This window comes from Heliconius melpomene, chromosome 14 (genome assembly GCF_056956725.1).
Source record: "Heliconius melpomene rosina isolate 202511_hmr_F chromosome 14, ASM5695672v1, whole genome shotgun sequence".
Lineage (NCBI taxonomy): Eukaryota > Metazoa > Arthropoda > Insecta > Lepidoptera > Nymphalidae > Heliconius > Heliconius melpomene.
Genome location: NC_140402.1, coordinates 5,136,231 through 5,157,873, shown reverse-complemented (window position 1 = coordinate 5,157,873; position 21,643 = coordinate 5,136,231). Strand labels below are relative to the sequence as shown.

At 31.6% G+C, this 21,643-nt stretch overlaps 5 protein-coding genes and 1 long non-coding RNA gene across 7 annotated transcripts; 2 read left to right on the top strand and 4 right to left on the bottom strand.

Moving 5' to 3' along the window:
• Positions 1–279: 279 nt before the first annotated feature.
• LOC146532086 (uncharacterized) lies at positions 280–1,206 on the top strand. Its single transcript, XM_085197053.1, has 2 exons — positions 280–561; positions 758–1,206. The coding sequence occupies exons 1-2, from the start codon at positions 457–459 to the stop codon at positions 929–931; spliced, it is 279 nt and encodes a 92-aa protein (XP_085053179.1). The 5' UTR covers positions 280–456; the 3' UTR covers positions 932–1,206.
• A 113-nt stretch (positions 1,207–1,319) lies between these two features.
• On the top strand, positions 1,320–6,225 carry LOC146532085 (peptidyl-alpha-hydroxyglycine alpha-amidating lyase 2-like). Its single transcript, XM_085197047.1, has 5 exons — positions 1,320–1,535; positions 1,625–1,770; positions 2,092–2,290; positions 2,707–3,222; positions 3,554–6,225. Exons 1-5 carry the CDS (start codon positions 1,404–1,406, stop codon positions 3,671–3,673), a joined length of 1,113 nt encoding a protein of 370 aa, XP_085053173.1. The 5' UTR covers positions 1,320–1,403; the 3' UTR covers positions 3,674–6,225.
• On the bottom strand, positions 4,990–9,292 carry Use1 (Vesicle transport protein Use1). Of its 2 annotated transcripts, XM_085197052.1 has the most exons (7): positions 8,997–9,292; positions 8,805–8,901; positions 8,465–8,594; positions 8,062–8,267; positions 7,553–7,694; positions 6,719–6,780; positions 6,219–6,388 (listed from the first exon to the last, which is right to left on the bottom strand). In XM_085197052.1, the coding sequence occupies exons 1-6, from the start codon at positions 9,185–9,187 to the stop codon at positions 6,731–6,733; spliced, it is 816 nt and encodes a 271-aa protein (XP_085053178.1). In that variant the 5' UTR covers positions 9,188–9,292; the 3' UTR covers positions 6,219–6,388; positions 6,719–6,730. The 2 variants fall into 2 exon arrangements, with proteins under 2 accessions (XP_085053177.1, XP_085053178.1); XM_085197051.1 differs by having other exon boundaries at positions 4,990–6,780.
• A 674-nt stretch (positions 9,293–9,966) lies between these two features.
• On the bottom strand, positions 9,967–12,129 carry Prosalpha3 (proteasome alpha3 subunit). Its single transcript, XM_085197438.1, has 6 exons — positions 11,988–12,129; positions 11,824–11,866; positions 11,281–11,610; positions 10,687–10,817; positions 10,349–10,472; positions 9,967–10,163 (listed from the first exon to the last, which is right to left on the bottom strand). Exons 1-6 carry the CDS (start codon positions 11,988–11,990, stop codon positions 10,021–10,023), a joined length of 774 nt encoding a protein of 257 aa, XP_085053564.1. The 5' UTR covers positions 11,991–12,129; the 3' UTR covers positions 9,967–10,020.
• Positions 12,130–13,596: 1,467 nt separating this feature from the next.
• Positions 13,597–15,009, bottom strand: LOC146532082 (uncharacterized). Its single transcript, XR_014878754.1, has 2 exons — positions 13,964–15,009; positions 13,597–13,823 (listed from the first exon to the last, which is right to left on the bottom strand). It is a non-coding gene; the product is annotated as an uncharacterized LOC146532082 (long non-coding RNA).
• A 945-nt stretch (positions 15,010–15,954) lies between these two features.
• Positions 15,955–17,816, bottom strand: LOC146532081 (uncharacterized). The gene is made up of 3 exons (XM_085197368.1): positions 17,296–17,816; positions 16,837–17,029; positions 15,955–16,350 (listed from the first exon to the last, which is right to left on the bottom strand). The coding sequence occupies exons 1-3, from the start codon at positions 17,611–17,613 to the stop codon at positions 16,052–16,054; spliced, it is 810 nt and encodes a 269-aa protein (XP_085053494.1). The 5' UTR covers positions 17,614–17,816; the 3' UTR covers positions 15,955–16,051.
• Positions 17,817–21,643: the final 3,827 nt, after the last annotated feature.

The window sequence follows — 21,643 nt, the reverse complement described above, 5'->3', positions numbered from 1 at the left end:
TTTTTATTTTAACCATATACTTAAAACATTTGTATACATCTAATATTATATAAACATTTCAGTTTACCTCCCAAAGCATATTTTTTTAAGTTCAAATAATAAATTAAATCTTTCTTATACAAAACCGTCCATACAAACAAAATTATAAATAAAAAACAGAATTCATATAAGTAACTAGCAGTATAAAACCACTGCGGAAGTCCAATTAGCGTCTACCCCATCCACTTGACACGCTTTTGTCCTGTTCACCCCATACCTACCCCCAACATAAACATAGGTAAATAAACCTCGTAAGTCTGGTCTCTATATCGTGCGCACAGCTTCAAGCGGGCGAGGCGCGTGAGAAAAGCCCGAATACACCGAAAAGCCTATTTTAAGACTAACTTTTGCTATGTTTGGATCAAAGACTGTGTAAAATTGTGCTGAAAAGGTGATGTGTCCCGTTTTAGATACAATATGTACTTAATGATTGCTTATATTGTCATGTTCGCGATGTTTGAGGCTGCGGCTACCAGTAAACGGAGTTATTCGGACCAATCTATTAAGGGATACGTTACTGAGGTGAGCTTGTAGAAATAGTGTTAGAAAGATTGAGAATTTTCAATGATTTCTTATTTTAGGTTATAAAGTTATGTGTCTAGTGTACCTAATGGTAATTTGGAAAACTTTATAGCATAGTAATATATGTAATTTACAAAAAAAAATGTGTGGTACGATCTTTCCAATTACCTATGTACAAATAAAACATCTGTTTTAGAGAACTTGTTGGTGGAACGAAGTGTGCAAGGAAGAATTCCAAAGACTTTTCCGGTGCAAGTGTCCTTCCTGGTCGTACTGCCGCAGCCCTGGCAAGTACTACAACGCGGTCTGCTCGATGACCGAGACCGGCTACATATGGGACCAGCCCAATTCCCAATGGAGAGGTCAATAATCAAATGGCTTAACCCGTTTCATTTGATTAATTAAATATTTTCTCCCCACATGGAATGCCTTGGAAGAAGCACCAGGAAACCGTTAAGTATTCCCGTATGTGCCACGTTCAACGACCCTGAGACTGATTTGGTAGGAAAGAAATGAAATTTCATCTTCTATTTTCGTATTATGCCTAAGATGCCTTTTTTCTCCTTAACGGAAGGGCGATGTTTCTTTCGGATGACCAATTTTGTTAATTCTTGTTGTATTTAAGTAATAAAAGTATCGTTAACACCACTTGTTTTCATTTTAGACATCCTTGCTTATATCTGTATTGACCTTGAAAATATACTCTAGTTTATAAGTAACCATTGCCGAAAAGCGCATGCGTATTGGTCTAGCCACTTAAAAGAAGGACCAACAATCAATACTGTATTTCAGTATACAGTAAATCTGAACAAGTACTAAATTTCTTATTAATTTCTTACAAAATGTGGTCGTTCCTGCTGTTGCTAGCCACTATTTATTGTATTAATTGTGAACCAGAAACAGTGAGAGATAATTTTGATTATTTTAGCTATGGAAACGAAGATAATCTTTTAAAAAATTCGGACGTACATGCTGTAAGTACTATAATTATTATTATAAAAAAATAATATTAATATATATCAGCTTATGTTTTTAATTCTAAATTAAATCATTATAATTACAGCCGAAAGATGAAATTGTTTTGAGACCACAGGAAGTGAAGGATTGGCCGCAGCAGTCACTTAATGTGGGACAAATAACAGCTGTTTCAATAAATTCTCTGGGACAACCTGTCATTTTCCACAGGGCCGAAAGGGTGTGGGACGAAAGGTGTTACACTAATTTATGATAATCTATAGTCTATATTCAACATTTAAATGTCTTGAGGAGAATCGCGCGGAGAAGGGGCGCATATGACTTTAAATGGTGCTACACGGGGTCGTGGGCGGCGGTGATCACCATCAGGTGACCCTAACGCTCGTTTGCCTTGTCCTTTTACCATAAAAAAAAAAAGAAAACGCGACAGATTGTGGGTTCGATTCCCATTTGAGTGATGAAATATTTAACATTTCCATTTTTTCACCCTGGTGTCGAGGCAATGAATATGGTTATATTAGCATAATGGCTTATTTTCTGTTATATTACTTTCAGTACTTTTAACGAATCGAATGTGTACCAAAATCTTGATAAAGGACCAATTGTTGAAGATACCATATTAGTTCTCGACCCTCAATCAGGATCAGTTCTGCATAGTTGGGGAGCATATGCGTTTTATATGCCACACGGCTTAACCGTTGACCATCACGACAATGTTTGGGTTACTGATGTAGCTAAGCATCAAGTTTTTAAAGTAAGTAATCAAATAAATGAATGATTAAGTAATTCGTATTTTTGGATTAAAACTGAAGTCTAAATTTAAATATTGTGTGATACATAATTTAATTTTATATCTTTTAATATAATAATACCATAGATCACCATTCTATTATAGAAACAACGGCAATTTAATGAAAAGAAATACTCGCAAAGAAAATAGAAATACTTCTAGGCGGAAAGATTTTAGTTTTAATACACTCCATTCTCCGTTTTTGAATACGACATGTATCGTATGGCAATACTGCGCTTTTTCAAAGATGGAAAATTAAGAGTGGTCATTTAAATATAATCTTTCTTACGAATGGGGATCGTACCCACAACCCACATTAAGACGCGGTCCCACTTTGCCAAAGCAACCTTAAATTAAGATGGTGATATTTACCCTTTCAGTACACGCCCAACAACCACAAGTACCCAAGTCTAACAATTGGAGAAGCCTTTACAGCAGGCTATCCCTATCGTCGTCGGGTCTTACTCTGCATGCCCACATCAGTAGCAGTCGCCACAACTGGTGAAATCTTCGTTGCTGATGGATATTGCAATAATCAAATTCTAAAATTCAATGCAGCTGGAACACTCCTATTCGCCATTCCTTCTTTTTCTGATACACTAACGCTAAACGTACCTCATAGTGTCACATTACTAGAACAACTAGATATAGTTTGTGTTGCCGATCGAGAAAATATGAGAATAGTCTGTCCTAAAGCAGGATTGAAAAGCTATATAAAAATGTTGGAACCAGCCACTGTGATAGAGGACCCTACGTTAGGCCGTGTGTTCGCTGTTGCTTCCCATGGGGATATGATATACGCTGTAAATGGACCAACGTCTCAGAACATTGCAATAAGAGGTTTTACTGTTAATGCCTTATATGGAAACATACTGGACACGTGGGAGCCCAGTACCGTAAGTTATATTATTTTTGTATCTCAATGTTGTCAAACAGGATGTGTAGTAGGTACTGTAATTTGTACGCAAGATTCATGTATTTTTTTAAATATTTCTTTTAGAACATCTAATAAAAAATAACATTTAAGTATACCTACAATTTTTTTCAACGCAACGGAATTTAAAGCTTTACCTATTTTTATCCAATTATCTACTACTAACTAATAGATCCAGGAAGTCTCGATATTTTTTTTACATTTCTAAAGTGCTTTTCCACACTTAGGAAAGAAAAAGTTTGTGGTATGAGAAGTCATTCAGTAATAATTAAAAGTATGTACGTTTTTTCCAGGGCTTTTCCAACCCGCATTCCGTCGCTGTAACGAGAAATGGCTCCCACCTTTACGTTACGGAAATTGGACCAAACAAGATATGGAAATTCGAATTGACCGACGTTTACGATAAAAAGTAGAATATAGTCATAGGCTTTAAATAGTGAACGCTTAATAGCAGCTCGATCTATTCTTACACGTAATTTCACTTACAAATATACTATGCTACTTTAATACGTAAATTTTGAATCGAAAATTATGATAATTTAAATCTTCTATTGATATATTAAAATTTATAGGCAAAAGTTGGTTAAATCGTGTGTTTCTTTAGGTGTTCGTCATAGAGTGCTCAACATTCACATATTATATTAATTATGTAATTAAATATATATTTTAAATAATCATAAAATAAACATAAGTATGCAACCATATATATATATCTAACGTTAACTAACGAAATTAGTTAATTTTTAGGATTTTAGGATAACTAAAGGTACTAGATTCTTTCTAGTCATTTTACTCAGTTAGGGCTAACTTTAACTTTTATTGTAAAATCTATATAGTGTACATGTCAAATAAATATGTTCAAATGGTTAATATGGACAATAAGATCTTTTTGGGGCAATTTGTGAGAGAGGATTACAATAAAAAAAAGGAAGTAATATTAACATATTGGAAGGGACTTCCTACGAGTTCATTTGACGGCGACTTATTTGTTATTATAAGATATTAGCGGACGCGCGCAGCTACGCTTGCTTATTTAGGGGTGAATTCTATCTAATAAACCATGAAACATGTGTTCAATGAAATATTTTTAAGAGTCTAAATTTCAAATTTTATAAAAATCGATGGCGATTTAAAGATTTTTCCATACAAACTTTGAACCCCTTATTTGCACCCTTAGGGGGTGAATTCTAGAAAACCATGAAACATGTGTTTAATTATATACGTTTAAGAGTCTGAATTTCAAATTTTATAAAAATTGGTGACGATTTAAAAAAAACCTATACAAACTTTCAACCCCTTTTTTGCACCCTTAGGAGGAGAATTCTAGAAAACGATGAAACACGTGTTCAATTAAATACTTTTAAAAATCTAAATTTCAAATTTTATAAAAATCGGTGCCGATTTAAATTTTTTTACATACAAACTTTGAACCCCTATTTCACCCCTTTAGGGTTAAAATTTTTCAAAATCCCTTCTTAGTGGATGTCCAGATTACAAAAGTAAACTTTTGTCCAAAATTTCACATTTCTACCATCAGCGGTTACGGCTGTGCGTGCATCTTACCTCAGTCAGTGAGGACAAGTCCTTTTATATATATAGATTACCTATTGCAATATCCACACTTCGATAATAATCAGCTTATCACATGATATGAAGCTAAAGAAAAATCAATTCTATGATTGACAAAATTATATTATTAAATATTACAAAAATAATAGATAAAAAAGTATTTTAGTTAAAAAGTTTTTTTGTATTTTTGCATAATAGATAAAAAAGTATTGTTGCGAGTTAAAAAAAAGTCGCTGTCAAATTCTTAATATACTTATATGTTTATAAAAAAAATAACACTAGTTTCTATATCGGCTTGAAAAGATTATAATAAAAAATATTACATATTTTGTACACATTTTACTAAATACGGGCCAGTTTTAATACGGGCCAGTCTGTTCCTTTTTCAACTATTGTGTTTAGTTAAAATTTCATTCAAAATATATTTATTATCTACGTAAACTAAGAGTAATTATAGTCTACGTTAACTTTTCAACTCTTTATATATCATAATTTTTTTTCCATAATGATATAATTTTCTTATAATACTGGTAGGGTCAATAAAAACACGCACACGAAAATATATTATTACTTATAAACGCAGTTAAATCTCAATAATAATAGTTTAACTAAAGTTTTGTGTAGTTGGTACTTACTACTTAAATGCACTTTGGTTCGCGTGAATAATTTGATAAAAAATACATAAAATGCACTTTAAGTTACAACTTGGGCTTCTTCGTGTCATATGATAGGACTATTAAACGACCAGGCAGACGGACAATTTGGGCAGGAGAGCGAGTATGCCATTGTTTGTGGGTTGGCGACACAGTCACAGGTCTTTTCATCCTTCTGAGCATATCCCCATTTTACAAGGTTTCCTTTGCATAGGCCAATTTGGCCACGTAATTGATTGCCACTGCAAATTGTGGACTGGGGGAGAGCACTCTATGGGAGAAACAAAGCCTCTAGCCTGGAATGGAGGAATCGGAATACCATTTAAGGCTGTGGTTGATTTAATGAAACTGAAATTGGGCCGAAAGTGGGGAATGAAATGTCGTAACATTAGGGTTCCTTTGCATTCCCTACTATATGTGGGATAAAGCGCGAAGCTATGTTTTTTAAAAGTAATCATATTGATTACTTATCTATCATATTAGGTACCTTATTAGAAATAAAAGTTTTGTATTTTATTTTTATATTTTTATCAACTTATTCACGCATAGTAATATCCAAATATATAAATAAATATTTTTATATAAATGCAATTGAATTGTAGAACTTAGCTGGCTTTGAAATTGAAGATTTGAATGCGCTATGACTAACGGACCAATATTGGAATTGGTATGTTCATTATAGATACCTAGGTAACTATATGTAACTATAAAATGCTAGTAGAGAAATATAAAGATATACGAAATTATAATTCTTTTATTGAAACTTATCCTTACTTTTAATTAAATATCTAAGTGATATAATTATTTTAGGTGTGATCCATAAATTTTGCCCTAGCAATTTTTTGATATTTTGATTACTCTTTTCTAGTTTTCTGCGTGTGTGATACTTCGTCGTCGCGGCGTCTCCTTTAAATAGTGACGTAATTTATAGATGAATCTTTATTAATTGCGAACAATTTAAATTGTCTCTGGTAAAGCATTTATGTAATTTTTTTAAATATAAATAAGTTACCTTTCATATCATGTAATTCACTCAATAATAAATATCTTTATAAATCAATAAAATTACATTTTTTGTGTTAATGATAAAACATTTCAAATAATTAAATAGTGATATAAAAAATCGGTAATAATAGTTAGTAAAATAAATAATCAGATAATTTATTATATTGTTATTATTAGAAACAAATGTTCAATAATTACACAGTAATATAAATAATAAATTAAATAACTAACCTAATATATTTTTTAAGTGTCATATTTTCGCTTCTTCATAACTTTCATAAACAAAACCATATCTGAAAATAAAATTTACATACAATTATATTTTCCATTGCACATTTAATCACTTCAGAAAGACACTGTTGAGTGGCGAAACTAACGTTGGGATGTGTTGTTGGGAGGTGGGAATTTGACTCCCTATGTATATACAGGAAGTCAAACTCACAACCATTGGTGTACAATCAGATGCTTAGCCACTGTGCCCCAATGGCTTTAATGTTTAATTTCACTTAATTCCTCAAAAGAACAAGTATCTTTTTTAAATAAATGTTTCATAAACATTACAAAAGTATTTTTTATCAATTTAAGCCACTAAAAATAGATTAATCAATAGTTTTTTTTTTCAGTAACTTAAAGCATACTATCAGCAATTTTTTAGATGAGTTATTAGAATAACATGTAAAATATTAAGAAATGAAGCCAAATATAAAATTTATAACAATAGTTCATCATTTTATTAGTGACGACTGGCAGAACTCAACGTCACCCTTTGCCTTGTTACGGGAGCGAGGAAATGAATATAAAGAAATATTTTATTCTCAGAGTGGGAATTGATCCCAGAACCAACACATTTACATTTAGACACTTTATCACTGCACCACAACCTTAAGTCTACTTATGTACACAATAATGTATAATATGCCACTCAAAATGCCTCAAGATTTCAGTGTAAAGTAGGGAATAGAAGCATCTTAATGGGGATGGAATTTAAAAGTAGGTTCCCAGGTACCCTATGGATGATCTGTTATGTTCAGACTATAACATGCTTACAGCTGATAAAATACTCACTTATAAATATTGCCATGACGACAGCTAGCATCAGCCATAACCAACACTTCCACGCACTGCGACTGTGCTCTTGAAGCCTTTCTGATTCAGATTTCAGAGATATTATATTTTTGTCTGTCAAGTCTGATGATTTCTGTAACGCCTGGAATAAAATAATAAAAGTTGTTATAAGTAGATAATAATATAATAATAATAATAATATATTTATTAAATTAATATTTGATACATTACAATACAACTTTAATTGTTAATAACTGCAGTAGTATAAACTGTGTTGCAGATCTCTTTTGTTTGCATAAAATTATCTTGACCATGGGTTTCATACTGAATAGTTATTGTCATAGTCTTGACTTTTGAGAAAGAATATTTAAAAGTAAATAAAGCATACAAGAAATTAATGTATCTTTGTTGAAGTAATATATAATTGTTAATTATCAATAACCCATTAAGTGAAGTTTCCTTCTCACTAAAAAAAACTGAAACTAAAAAAAAAATATGTTTCTAAGTACCTCAGTATCCCCTTTTATAATTGTGCTGGCAATTTGTGACTGTTCTTTTAAGCTCTTCGTCAACATGACCATATTCTCAGCAACTTTTTCTTGCATATTTTGGTGATATTTCAATAGGGAGTCTATGTCCTCCTGGCTAGTGCGGTTACTTGTAAAGTTTGCAGCTTTTATTATATTTCGCTGTCTTAGAGCATTGTCACTGTCATCTGCAATATTAGTATAAAATATATTTATAATAAATTTACAACAAATTAACAGTGTCATTGAAATAGGGTTATGGCAAAAGTTACTATAAATTATATTGATATGTGAATTATAATGATACAGGAAATTATTAGTTTTTGTTGAGTAATAAGTTTGAAATCATGAAACTTTATAAATAAAATATAAAAGTGATGGCAACCTAATTCAAATAATTCGGATCTCAACTCCACGCCATACTTTGCAACAGTTTTTTGGTGTATTTCTTGAGCTGAACCATCTTCAGAGTTTGTTGTAGCCGCTCCATGAGATAACTGTTGTACTGCTTCCAGCTAAAATAATTAAATATGCATAATGTTAGGTTTTACTGAAATACTAATAGGGATTTTATTATGTATATTGTTATATAAATATTTGTTTTCAGCCAAGAGTATAATAAAACACAGCTTTCTAAATTACACCTGAATTTAAGACATTGGTTGTTGATTTGCAAAACTGTTTTCTGTTATATTAATTATATTTAAAAGATTATTAATTATAACCTTTTCCATGGGGCTGTTGAGGCTAACCGTTTGAATAAGACCTTTAAGGAAAGCTCCCCTTTTAATGTACTCAGCTAAAACATCTTTTGTTGGTTTTCTGGAAATAAACATCAAATTTATTACAATAACACTAGAACTAAACATTAATTGGTTTTTAAATGAATAATAAGTTTCAATAAAACAAAATCTTACTCATTCGCAGCTTTTAGTTCAGCGATCATTTCATTCAAGGATTTCACATATTGATGAAGTCTGCAGTTTGCATCAATAGGCTCCTCTTTTGCCATCTTTTCACATTTGTTTAGAAGCTGGCGTACATTCATTTCTAATCTGGATTTCTTTGGTACTACAGTAGCATTAACTTTTGCCCGTTCTACAGCCATTTTTTTAATATAAATCCTTGAAATTAGTAAAAATTCTTGAGAAAAAATCTGTTTTGTTCAAAATATTAGTATCGACCGTATTTATTATGACTTGTCAATTGTCATTTGTCATATATGACATACATGTGGCATAAATCAAAACCTCACCCAAATGTCATTAACTTTTTTTAAAAGATGTATATTGTTGCTTGGCTTTTAAGTAAACATTGTTACGATACGGGTTCTACCAAATGCTCATATGCACTTTTAAGGGGAAATGTCGTAGTAAATATTTAACTAAATAATAGATAAGTTATCTTATTAATTTGGTGCATCAAGTATTTATAAAACTAAAACTTGTGCATCTTGCTTTGCTCGAGTTTTAGTTACTAAGGAACATATAGTATTTTTTTTATTTTTCAGAAATTATTACAATAGTACAAAAGGTATGTTTAGACCTTTTTTTTTGTCTTATCATGGTCAAAAAACTTATAAATGTGGAATATTTCAAGTTTTATAAAACTTATAAATAGTGACATAGGCAGTAAATTAGTTAAAAACTTATTAGTAGTTTAAAAATTATTCAAATGACTTTGTTTAATATATTTTATGCATAAAATTTTCAATAAATATGGATAAGTATGTGGTATTGTATATTTAAATGTTGTTATTTGTTTATATTACTATCATTGTTTTTAGTAATATAGCCAAAACATTATTTTATTTTGGCTATATTTGATCATTGTATAATTTTACAAGTGATATAAACTTAAATATTATATATAAATTGAAATAAAATATAATTTCAAGTAAAGTGTTTAATGTGCAAATATAAGAATTATTTTTTTATAAAATTATGGTTTAGGTGGCTGTTTCTTGGCAGCTTCTGCTTCTGCTTCACTCTTTTCAAAATTTGCAATTAATTTTTCCACTTCTGAACTGGATAATACTCTGATTATAGTCTTATTATCTTTACGAGTGAGTGTGGCCATCTCAACTAAAAAAAAAAGATTATGGATCATACTTTTTCTAGAAATTGATAAGAAAACTGTACTAATTATAAATTATATCAAGCACTATTATTATATTTAAATTTTAAGACATTTTCGTCAATACTACTAGTATTAATTGTTATTTATTTTATTAGTAATTTTATATATGCACTAGTAATTTAGTTATTACCTTTTTCGGGTGTGAGTTTTGTCATATCCAAGGTTTTACTGAGAACTTTAATAGCTAATGCTTGAGCCTCAGCCAATGTTGTTTCATTTTCCTTATATTCCTGTTTCAGGCTGGATACTGCAGCCTAAAAAATATTTTTGATAGTATAGAAAAGGTGACAAATAAGTTTTTTTTTGTAACTAAAATATTATGCATAATTTTTCGCTTCTATGTATTCTGCACAGCTTGGTAGTCAGAAGGAACCTGTCTTTAATGTTTCAATACTCTGTTCTCCATCTGTCTAATTTTCTAAACAACATGACATATGACAGTATAGTTATAGCACTATGCATACTTACAGCACTATTATTTCCAATGCAAGTAGCTTTCCATCCACCATAGTTACCACTGGGGTCTGATTGGTATAGCTGATATCCATAATGTTTATCCCAACCCATGTAGAGAATGGAGACACCAAATGGTCTTTTACCTTAAGAGAAATAATAGCATTAAAATTAAAGTATCATTCACATATTATATGGATTTAATTGTTAATTATTATTGAGAATTCAATCAAAAAAAAATGCTTGTTTTAAATTATTTTTTACTTTTTGTACCCATTGTTAAGTAAAATATGACTGTAAACACAATGGTTGTGGGTTTAATTTCTATTCAGAGGAACACATCATTTTTTATTTGTTGCTTGGTAACCAGACTCTTATCACTCAATATATCAACATATACAGTGGTGTGCGAGGTTCTATCCTGTCTCTAAATTTTATGATGATATAATGATCAAAATATGGTATATTTCGTACAAGAAACTAAATTTTAAATATCTAAACATTTTTATAAAGAGTCTTAGAGATATCAGAAATCATAAATATAATGAAATTTGAAAACCATTTTATTTAAATAATTAACATTGTTTTGAAATTAATATAATTATTTACCTCCATACTGTGTGTAAGCCTGTTTAACATCACAGAGCCAAGAAACTAATTGTTCACAAGGAATCGACTCTCCATACTGCAGCAAATATCTTTGTGCTATCAATCTTAGCTCATTTGTAAGAACATTGGCATCTGATGTAATTCCAGCCACAGAGCAAACCATATCATCATTTAACTTGTATATTTTCTCAGAGAAAAACACTTCATCTAGCAGTTTATTAGTATTCCTGCGTTCTGCTGCAAGTAAGATCCCGTCAGTAGCGAGAATTCCAAGAGAGGTTCCAGCATGGCTAATCGCCTCCATAGCATATTCAACTTGATATAATCTCCCTGTAAAACGAAGAGTATGATAAATTAAAAATACCTTTAAAAATATTCACATCACTGTAAAATACGGGTTTCTGTCATCATGTATCTATATATTTTTTAGGCATAGTCCATATAAGCATCGATATGAATGACTAATGAGAAAGTTTCATACAAAATTAATTAATTATAAATAATTAAAAATTTAAATAAATTCAAAAATCCCTCTATTCTTACCTTCTGGAGAAAATATTGTTGTCCTCGTATCATAACGACGAGCCTGTAAAATACAAAAAAATGTTGTGAACACCAATGACCAAGCAATAACTCGTTAACCTATTATTTCGTTATATATTTGTATTATATGTGAATATCTTCATATTTTGAAAATATAAACTTACCATTTTGATAATATATGTAAATATTAAATATAGTAATGTTCAAAGATAATTGCAGTTTCTTTATAGTTTTTGAGAGACGGCTTCGCTTTGCCGGAATATGACAGTGATTTGACAATTATAAGCAAAAGCCACAGATTAACAACACGATGACAGGTAACTTTTCAAAAGTAAGCTGCGTTCGAGAATAAAAAATTGTAAACATTAACTTTTTTAAAATATATAATTTGTATTCTTATTCATGTGTTATACCCTGAGATCCGGCCGTTGAATCCTGCATATACGAGTTTTCTTAATTAAACCTATATTAATGAATAATACATGATTAGTAGAACAGATTACACCTGGGTTGCCTGGAAGAATCCTGCCGCAATCACCTTTAATTACATTTTTTCGTAACTCGTTTTTGGAGAAAATTGCACCAATACGTTTTTTATATGAATCGCACATCATTTGAAAGATAATCCCATAAGGAATTGGAAAATTAAGGGTTGCCAGCTCTCAGTCTGCCGCAAGTCTAGGGTTGCCTGGTTTAAACATGTCACTAAATGTTAATAATTTGCACTCATGTGTTTTTTTAATGAATTATATATCAAATTAAAGCTTATTTTTTTCTGAACACTATAAAACAGGGTTGCCTGGAAAATTCCTGCCGCAAACAGGGGTTGCCAGCGTTTGAAATATTTTATTCCGGTTCCGTTTGACTATGAGAATAGACGATGAAATGCGCGGTCTGCCTTATGTTTTAAAGTAAAATATTATATAATAGAAGGTCAATCTTAAAATCAATGTTTATTCTAATTGTTCACCTGTTAAATGATGATTTTAATCATATTAAGTACACGCAGAAAACTATTTAAAGATGAAATCATTCTTATTTTTCAAGTAAAATAATAATCCATAATATTGAGTCTTCGCAAAATTTATTTTATAAATAATAATATTTAGTTAAATAACCCTTTTAAAACAACTAAATTATCTAATTAAGTAAATGTTTACAAATATCGATCTACTATAAGATATTAATTAGAACATGTTTCCTTAATATAATGAGAGGTGACAATTATCGCGGATATTTTTTTTATTAATTAAGAAAATGTGGAAAATTACATTTCAATAAACAATCTCTCTCTCTCTCTTCGCCCTCTGCTTGTTTGATTTGACAACGCCGTCCGTATCCGTAGAAAGAACTATGGCGCCCATCTTTTTGGTACGAATATTTACGTTTTTGCAAAGTAAATGAAAACTATTCAACTAATAAAAACTATTAAAAAATATAGATAATAAAATGTCGCTAGCAAGAACTTGTCCGTCTATGCTGAGAGTTTTTAAGGTATTTAGGTCTGAAAGAATTGTTCTTATAATTATAATAAAGCGTAATCACTCACTAACGTCCCTAACTTAGTATAATCAAAACTGAGGCAACTCCCACGGCCACAATTGTCTACATTTTATTAAACTATATAATATTAAATATTAAAGTATACTTACGTTTTGCATTAGAAAATAATTAAAAAATACTTCTTTATATTTTTGTTTTAAAACAATGAACTTTTTGTAATACTGTAAATGATAACTGTGCATTGTGTTACTATTTAAAAAAATGTCACTGTATTTAAAATTCATTTTTTGGCGAAACAATAACATAATTTTACACTTTTGGAGAGATTCCTTGTTAAATTCTATCACATTTTCACTCCTGCCGCACAAAAAACACATCTTCATTTTTGTCAAGTAAAAACGTCTTTACTCCAAAACGAGAGGTAAGTAACTAAGTAATATGCTCAAAAACAACTCATTTGGCCATCTGCACTTTCATTGCATTTAGAAACAATACATCTTCGAAAATAATTTTATTGCATTTGGTTTGCTTTGTATGGCGCCGCAAAATGTTTATCTATAGTAAAAAATAGCCAACTAATTGATATTTGCCGACTCTTGGTCATAAACCGTAAATAGCGTTTATTAGTCGGCATTACTGTCGGATTTTCTTCGAATTTATTTTGCTAACTTAGTTTTGTTTATTATAATTCTATTATATATATTTCTTTCCTATGCAAATTATTAAAAATTGCGTGAGAAAAAAATAATTGCGGCAAGCCTTGTCAAATCAAACAAGTAGAGGACGAAGAGAGAGAGTTCATTGAAATGTATTTTTCAATATAATTAATAAAAAAAATATCCGCAATAATGGTCACCCTTCATTATATTAAGGGAACATGATGTATATGTATATATATTAATAGTTTATAGTAGATCAATATTTGTAAACATTTATTTAACTAGATAATTTAATTGTTTCAAAATGGTAATTTAAATTAATAAATAAATATTAGTATTTAGAAAATAGATTTTGCAAAGACTCAATATTATAGATTCATTATTTTACTTTAAAAATAAGGATGATTTCTTCTGCCTCATGATCTTTAAATAGTTTTCTGCGTGTACTTAATATGATTAAAATCATCATTTAACAGGTGAACAATTAGAATAAACATTGATTTTAAGATTGACCTTCTATTATATAATATTTTACTTTAAAACATAAGGCAGACCGCGCATTTCATCGTCTATTCTCATAGTCAAACGGAACCGGAATAAAATATTTCAAACGCTGGCAACCCCTGTTTGCGGCAGGAATTTTCCAGGCAACCCTGTTTTATAGTGTTCAGAAAAAAATAAGCTTTAATTTGATATATAATTCATTAAAAAAACACATGAGTGCAAATTATTAACATTTAGTGACATGTTTAAACCAGGCAACCCTAGACTTGCGGCAGACTGAGAGCTGGCAACCCTTAATTTTCCAATTCCTTATGGGATTATCTTTCAAATGATGTGCGATTCATATAAAAAACGTATTGGTGCAATTTTCTCCAAAAACGAGTTACGAAAAAATGTAATTAAAGGTGATTGCGGCAGGATTCTTCCAGGCAACCCAGGTGTAATCTGTTCTACTAATCATGTATTATTCATTAATATTGGTTTAATTAAGAAAACTCGTATATGCAGGATTCAACGGCCGGATCCCAGTCTATTAGGGATGGAGAATCTGGGAACCTAGTATAAAAAAATACTTCGTTAAGACACTTCCATTCTGCACTTTCCGGCGAATTTTGGAGGCATTGCTTATTGAGTGAAGGAATTTAATGCGTTACCAGAGCGAGAAAATGAAATATTTGATTTTTCTCGAGCAGGATATCGAACCCACAACCTGTCGAGTTTACAGTCGCACACTTGTATTCCGCGACGACTGTCCTCTATTTTTACTTCATAGTTTAATTTTAAATGTTACATTATTTGGGAAATTAATAAAAAATAAACATAAAATAAATATCTTTATTAGAAACCATTCATTCTTAAAATAGGCCACTTACATCTACTTTATATTATTATATTTTAATAACAATATAAGTATAAAAATTTCAAGAAACATTGTTTCTTTATTAATCTAGTAATTATTTCTATAAACATTCACAATAAAAAAATATTTAAAATACTCATCAAAACTTCTCTAAAGTTTTGTAATCTTTATTAACTTTTTTTTTTTTTGGCATGCTCGAAGCGCCATAAATAAAGAACCGAACCGAACCGAACTTATTTTTTAGTATTGATATTAAAGTGTCTTGTCACTATCTTCTCTAATCATGTCACTAACTCCCATTTTATTTTTCAAATCTATACGAGTATACTATTTAAGGGATTTTAGAAAGCAGAAAGTGCACCTATAGTCTTGCAAACTGAACTTTTAAATGTGTAACCCATGAAGTTACGCACAAAAATTTTTACTCATTTAAATGTCAAACGCATCACATAAAATAATATTTGTATATGTATGTAAACTATAGCTAAAATAATTAAGAATAAAAAAATATAACCTAATACCTTAAAATTAATCTTAAATCTAAAAAAATACTGCAGTGTTTTAACGAACTTGAACATAAATAAAAGAATAAGGAAGTAATAGTAAAAGAATGGTACTAAAAGGAAGTAAAAAGTGTTGGTGGCTGATTTACTGACAGTTAAGCATCACTATCACCACTGACAGACCCTTCGACTTTAACTAGTCACAAACCTTTTCGGGAAGACGAAATAATATCAACAATTGGTTGAATGAGAGTGTAAAACAGAATGATAACAACAAATGTTATCAGTGCTGTCGCCAATCCTCCTTGGCTTGCCCTATAGAAGGGCATGTTCAACCCTATCGTCATAGTAATAAGACCCATAGATACCGCTAACATGCCGACAGCCATGTGGACTATCTTAATAGGCCCACTCCTTACCAGTAATCTGACTTTGGATGAGAATAATGCTATGACGCCTGAAATGAAACTGATGAGGGTAAATGTGAGCGCGATGACACCTGAAAATACAAAAAAGAAAATATAAGAAAATAATTATGAGTTGATAAATAATTTAAAACGGACTGCAATTCTATATAAAAAGGGGAACAGGATGTTTTCTCTACGACTTTGATACTGTTAAGATATATTCGTCACATAAATATATGTATTGATGATTGTATGAGACCAGTCGTGGTACAGAGGGACAAAAGTCAAGGAAATTAAATATTCAATATTTCCATTTTTTTCGCTCTGGTGTCAAGGCAAACCACATTATAGAGTACCCTCTACCTTGACACATAAAAAAATTTATGTCACACAGCATGCTATGTTATTTATAAGGTAGGTATAAAAATTGTATATTAAAACGGTTTTAAGTGAGAGTAGAGTAGGCATTCTAACTTTATCTTTGAAATCGAACTATCAGTGTGATATTTTATCGTGTCGGCACTCGTGACCCTATCTCGGAATACCTTTATAGCGATAGCTTTACAGAAACATCTTACCGCAAATTCCATGAGCTGTGTTAATTGACATGTTTGTTTCTGACAATGCAAGGAAGGTTCCCGCGAGGACGAAGATGGATCCGATTAGTTGGAGACATCCGTGGACTACTCTTTTACTGTCGTTGCTAAGTTGAAACGACCAGGAGTTGTGCCGGTTGAGTGTTAGCATGGACTCCACCATGAACAGTTGATACTAAAAATATTAAATTGGCAAAAAATATTTTTTTTATGCTATAGAAGATATAGGATGAACGTATGAATTGGTTTTTTAGTTAATATTTAATTTTACACTGCGAAATTGAAATATACAATTATAAGTATTATTTAAATAAATATTATCGATATTTATTTTATAAATGTAAACAAGTGTAAAAAAGTTACGACGAATAAGATACATAAAAAATTTAAATATTTTCAAAAATTACAAATTTAGATGTTTTTAAGTAAACTAATATTTACCCCAGTACCCGCGAAAACTATATGTAGCTGTAAATTGGTAATCGTTCCATCGGCTTGCGAATTTAACGCGAAATGCCACAAACAGAACACCACTATAGCAATTTGCATATGATGAAGTAAGTTGATGAGCTGGCATATTGAAGACCAGGCGGAACTCCAGGAGGAGCTGTAAACATCGCCGCTCTCTTCATCGTACGCCGCGGGGGCTCTCGTCAGCTCTGCTTGGTAAGGAACATGCTCGCGCACCTCGAACATTTCCACCTTCTCCACAGATTGCTGACTCGTGCTGGGCTTGTTTATATCCATTCTTCCAATCATCGAAACGAACGCTCAAACTACTAGAAATCTAGTATTTACTAGAAATTTAGTATTCAATTGAATACTTTTCAGTTTTCACGCACAATCACTAAGATCTGTCGACGGGAGTACTCTAAACATAGTAAGAATTTTTGAGATAGCGCACTCGCTATTGATAACGGTAGGGAATTCGATCTCCGCTTCAGCTATCATAAAGGAATTGACAGGTACGAGATTAGAAAATTGGGTAATTCGTAGATATTCTGAGATAAGTTAGATTATGATTATCTTACGTTTAGTTAGACACTATAATATTAATGTTGAAACTCACTTTTTCTCGTACTGTTTTGGCAAATGTGATAATTTGACCTATTTAAGAACTTTAACTACAAATATATAGGTAAATATAGGTGGCTATGACTGTACTGTTCTTCGTTATATATTAAAACATAGGTATGGCAAAGTGAAATGTAAATAATTAATTTATTGATCTATACAATGGAAATATGTGCATATGTATAGTTAAGCTAAGGTTTATTTAAAAAAAGTACTTACCTTGAATACAAATAAATATTTTTATTGCAGGTAAGCAGAGGAAACCTGGGAATTTAGTATTAACACGCTACGTGACCATTAAGACACTTCTGTTTTCCACTTTCCGTTGAATTTCGAAGGCATTGCGTGTTGAGTGGAAGTCAACATCACACTGACTCGTTACTAGAGATAAAAATATGAAATATGACATTCTCCCAAGTGGGAATCGAACCCAAAACCGTTTCACGCACTAAGATGGCTTCAAAAACTTTTGCCAAAGTGATCTCTAATATTTTCTAATATATCAAGTGAGGTTTCCCTCTTCCTCTTGTAACACTGACTCTTGCATCATATTATATATTTTACCATTATACGCTTTTATCAGTCATCTTTTCAGTGAAAATATTATTTAAAAAAACGACAAGGCTATAAATAATAAAATAATGTAACATAATTTAAAATTTTATATATTTTTTACATAGTAGAGCCATCTGTTAACAAATATTACCAAACTATTTTCGCTACTACTCGCTAGATGGCACTGTGTGCCTCTATCGTATTAGCTTCACGCTGTATCCAGCCTATAGCGGGGTAACCAGAGGGAACTTAGTGTTAAGAAACTAAAAATAAATATCTCACTTTCCGCCAAATTTTGAGGTAGTGAAAATTTATCTTTCATTAGGCATAAAAGGCACACTACGATCACATATAAAATGTTATTTCTTAAAAAAAACCTAATATAATAGATAGGAATGTTTTTTACAGCTTTTTTAGCGATTTGGTTTGACTCCAGAGAGATGATATGAAAATATTAAATATTTAATTTCCTCGATTGGAAATCGAACCCACAATCTGTCGCGGTTACATTCATAGGCTTGTGCCTCTGCGCCACGGCTGGCTTCAGAATAGATAGGAATGTGTATCAATAAATTTTATTTTTTTAATAACTGACACATTATTCCTACAGATTGTACAATTATAGTATAAGAGGCAGCAGGAGTTTAAAGAGACCGCGCCGTCAGCAAGGAGGGGCAGTCCCTAAATTAATAAGTGTCTAATTAATTCTACCCTGCAGCCATGTGAGGCGTACCCCATTTGTCACCTTACCAACACTTGATAATAAGGGGTCAGCGTCAGATACTGAATGTTTTCAAGATATAAGGTACATATACTTTTTTAAATAGATAGATATCTATTTGAAGTTTTACTGAAGTTACCGAGAAGTCAGTTGTGTTGTGAGTTCGATTCTCTCTTGACGAAATGAAATATTAAATTGAAATAAAAAAAATGCATTTCCTCGCTCTGGTAACAATGCCTTCAAAATTCGGCGGAAAATGGGTACAGAAGTGTCTTAGTTTAGAAAGTCTATCTTCCTGGTTCCTTCTACCTATCCTGCTAAATCTGCGGAATACAGTATAAAAAATAATAAATCAGCTTCACGGTGTATTCCTCATATATCAGGGTAGACAGAGGGAACCTAGTGTTAGAACCAATTTCCACCGAATTCTGGAGGCATTGCGTGATGACTGGCAGAACAAAAAGGTGCGCTTTTCTTCGACATCAGAACGAAGAAATAGAAATAAAAATTTAAATAAATATTTCATCTCCTCGAGTGGGGATCGAACCAGTCAGTTTTACAGTCACACTTTGTGCCCCTGCGCCACGACTGGTCTCATAAAAAATGGGTGCTAGGTTATGTGTTCACTTCATAAGTTATGTTACTGGTGGAAGGTTCCATTTTCTTCATATCTGTATAATATAACTAAATTTTGATAGGTCAACCAAGGTCAAATATATGACATTAAAAACGAACAACACCTATACAATTATATATTCATTTAATTCATAATTGCAATTTATACAGTACTAACAGAAACAAGACCTGATAGCTAGTAAATAATAGAAAATCGTGACTTCAATTTTGCTTAAGCCGTACTTAACACTTACGATATGTAATAATTAAATGTATTTGGCATATAAATCATTGCACAAAGTTAATATAGTTATTTTTTTGCCAGATAACATCAAATTCATTTCCTAAGCCCATAGACGGCTTCTCGATTATTCTATTATAAATCGATCTTCGGTATCGGCATGGAATATCGATTATAGTAGATTATTGATTTTGATTTATGGCAACATTATAATATCCATCTTTATGTGGTTTTGGCTAACAAGGGAAGTGGTGTTTGTGTAACTTTTTGTTTTTTTTTTTAATAAATTGGTCTGTGGTTATATATTATTAATTCTATGTAGTATTTAATTAATTGCTAGTTAAATAATTGTCTAATTTAATGAGATAAGTATATTATTAAGTAATAAGAATATATTTTTAAATAAAGAAAAAAATTGCTTCTATTATTTTCTGCTAAATTTTCGAGGCATTGTGTGTGCTGAAATGAAAATATTAACAAATAATAATTAATTTCTCTGAGTGGGGATCGAACCAACAACCGTCGCGTTAGGTTACCCATGTGCCTCCATATTTTTATAAATATCACATTTTCACAGACTAAATAAAATTACTTTGGCTCGTTCTGCTGGAATCTTAGGCACGACCTGTAATTTAAAAATTGTTTGCGGTAGTTTGACACGGTAATTGTAACAGCTGATTGACGAATGCCATCTCAGTCGACCCTTTACCAGATGTTGCTAAGTGTTTTACACATTCATTTAAAAAGGTAGAACTAAGTGGGTTCCATATATATAATACGCAGTAGTAATTATAAAGTGAAGAAATCACTAAAATGTATAAATTAACGAATAACAATATATTTTATTTGATTCATGACGCTTTTATATTTATTTTGTAACTGAACAATAAATAATAATTGAGGCTGTCGTGGCGGAGGGACGCAGAGGTGTAATGCGATGGTCGTGGATTCGATCCTCATTCGAGGGAATGAATTATCATATATCAATATTTTCTTTTCTTTGCTCTGGCTCTAAGGCAAAAAGCCCGGCGTTGGTTTTCGCCATTCAACATGCAATGCCTTTAAAAATTCGGGCAATAATTTCGATAAAACCAGGTTTCCTCTGCCTACCCTGCTGGATACAGAATGAGAGCGTGAAGCGAGATAAATAAAAATAAACGTCATTAGTGCATAACTTAAGAATTAAATATCATAATTAAATAAATATTATCTATCTTTTTCTAATTGGACAAAGATGAAACCTAAGTTAACCTGGTAAATTACCCGAGTTCACGTCTCTTTTTTTTTTTTTTTTCGGACTTGACTTTAATGCTGTTAGCCTTACTGGCCTTTACAGCGACACCGGGTGGGTAGGGAAGAGGGTACTCTGTCCCTGAAAATATGCAGGCACTGTGTGGCTGCCTGTGGGGAGTGCCGACGACGCAAGGGCGCCCCCTGCGGGGCTCGAACCTCGGCTTGCGGTCGTCGAGCGGGCTGGGAGTTTCCCTATTCTAAGCAAAGCCGGCCGCGACACAGAAGCCGCGACCGGGGAATAAAGTTAGACTAATCTAAGGGAGCTAACGGTCCCTAACCGCTGGACCCGA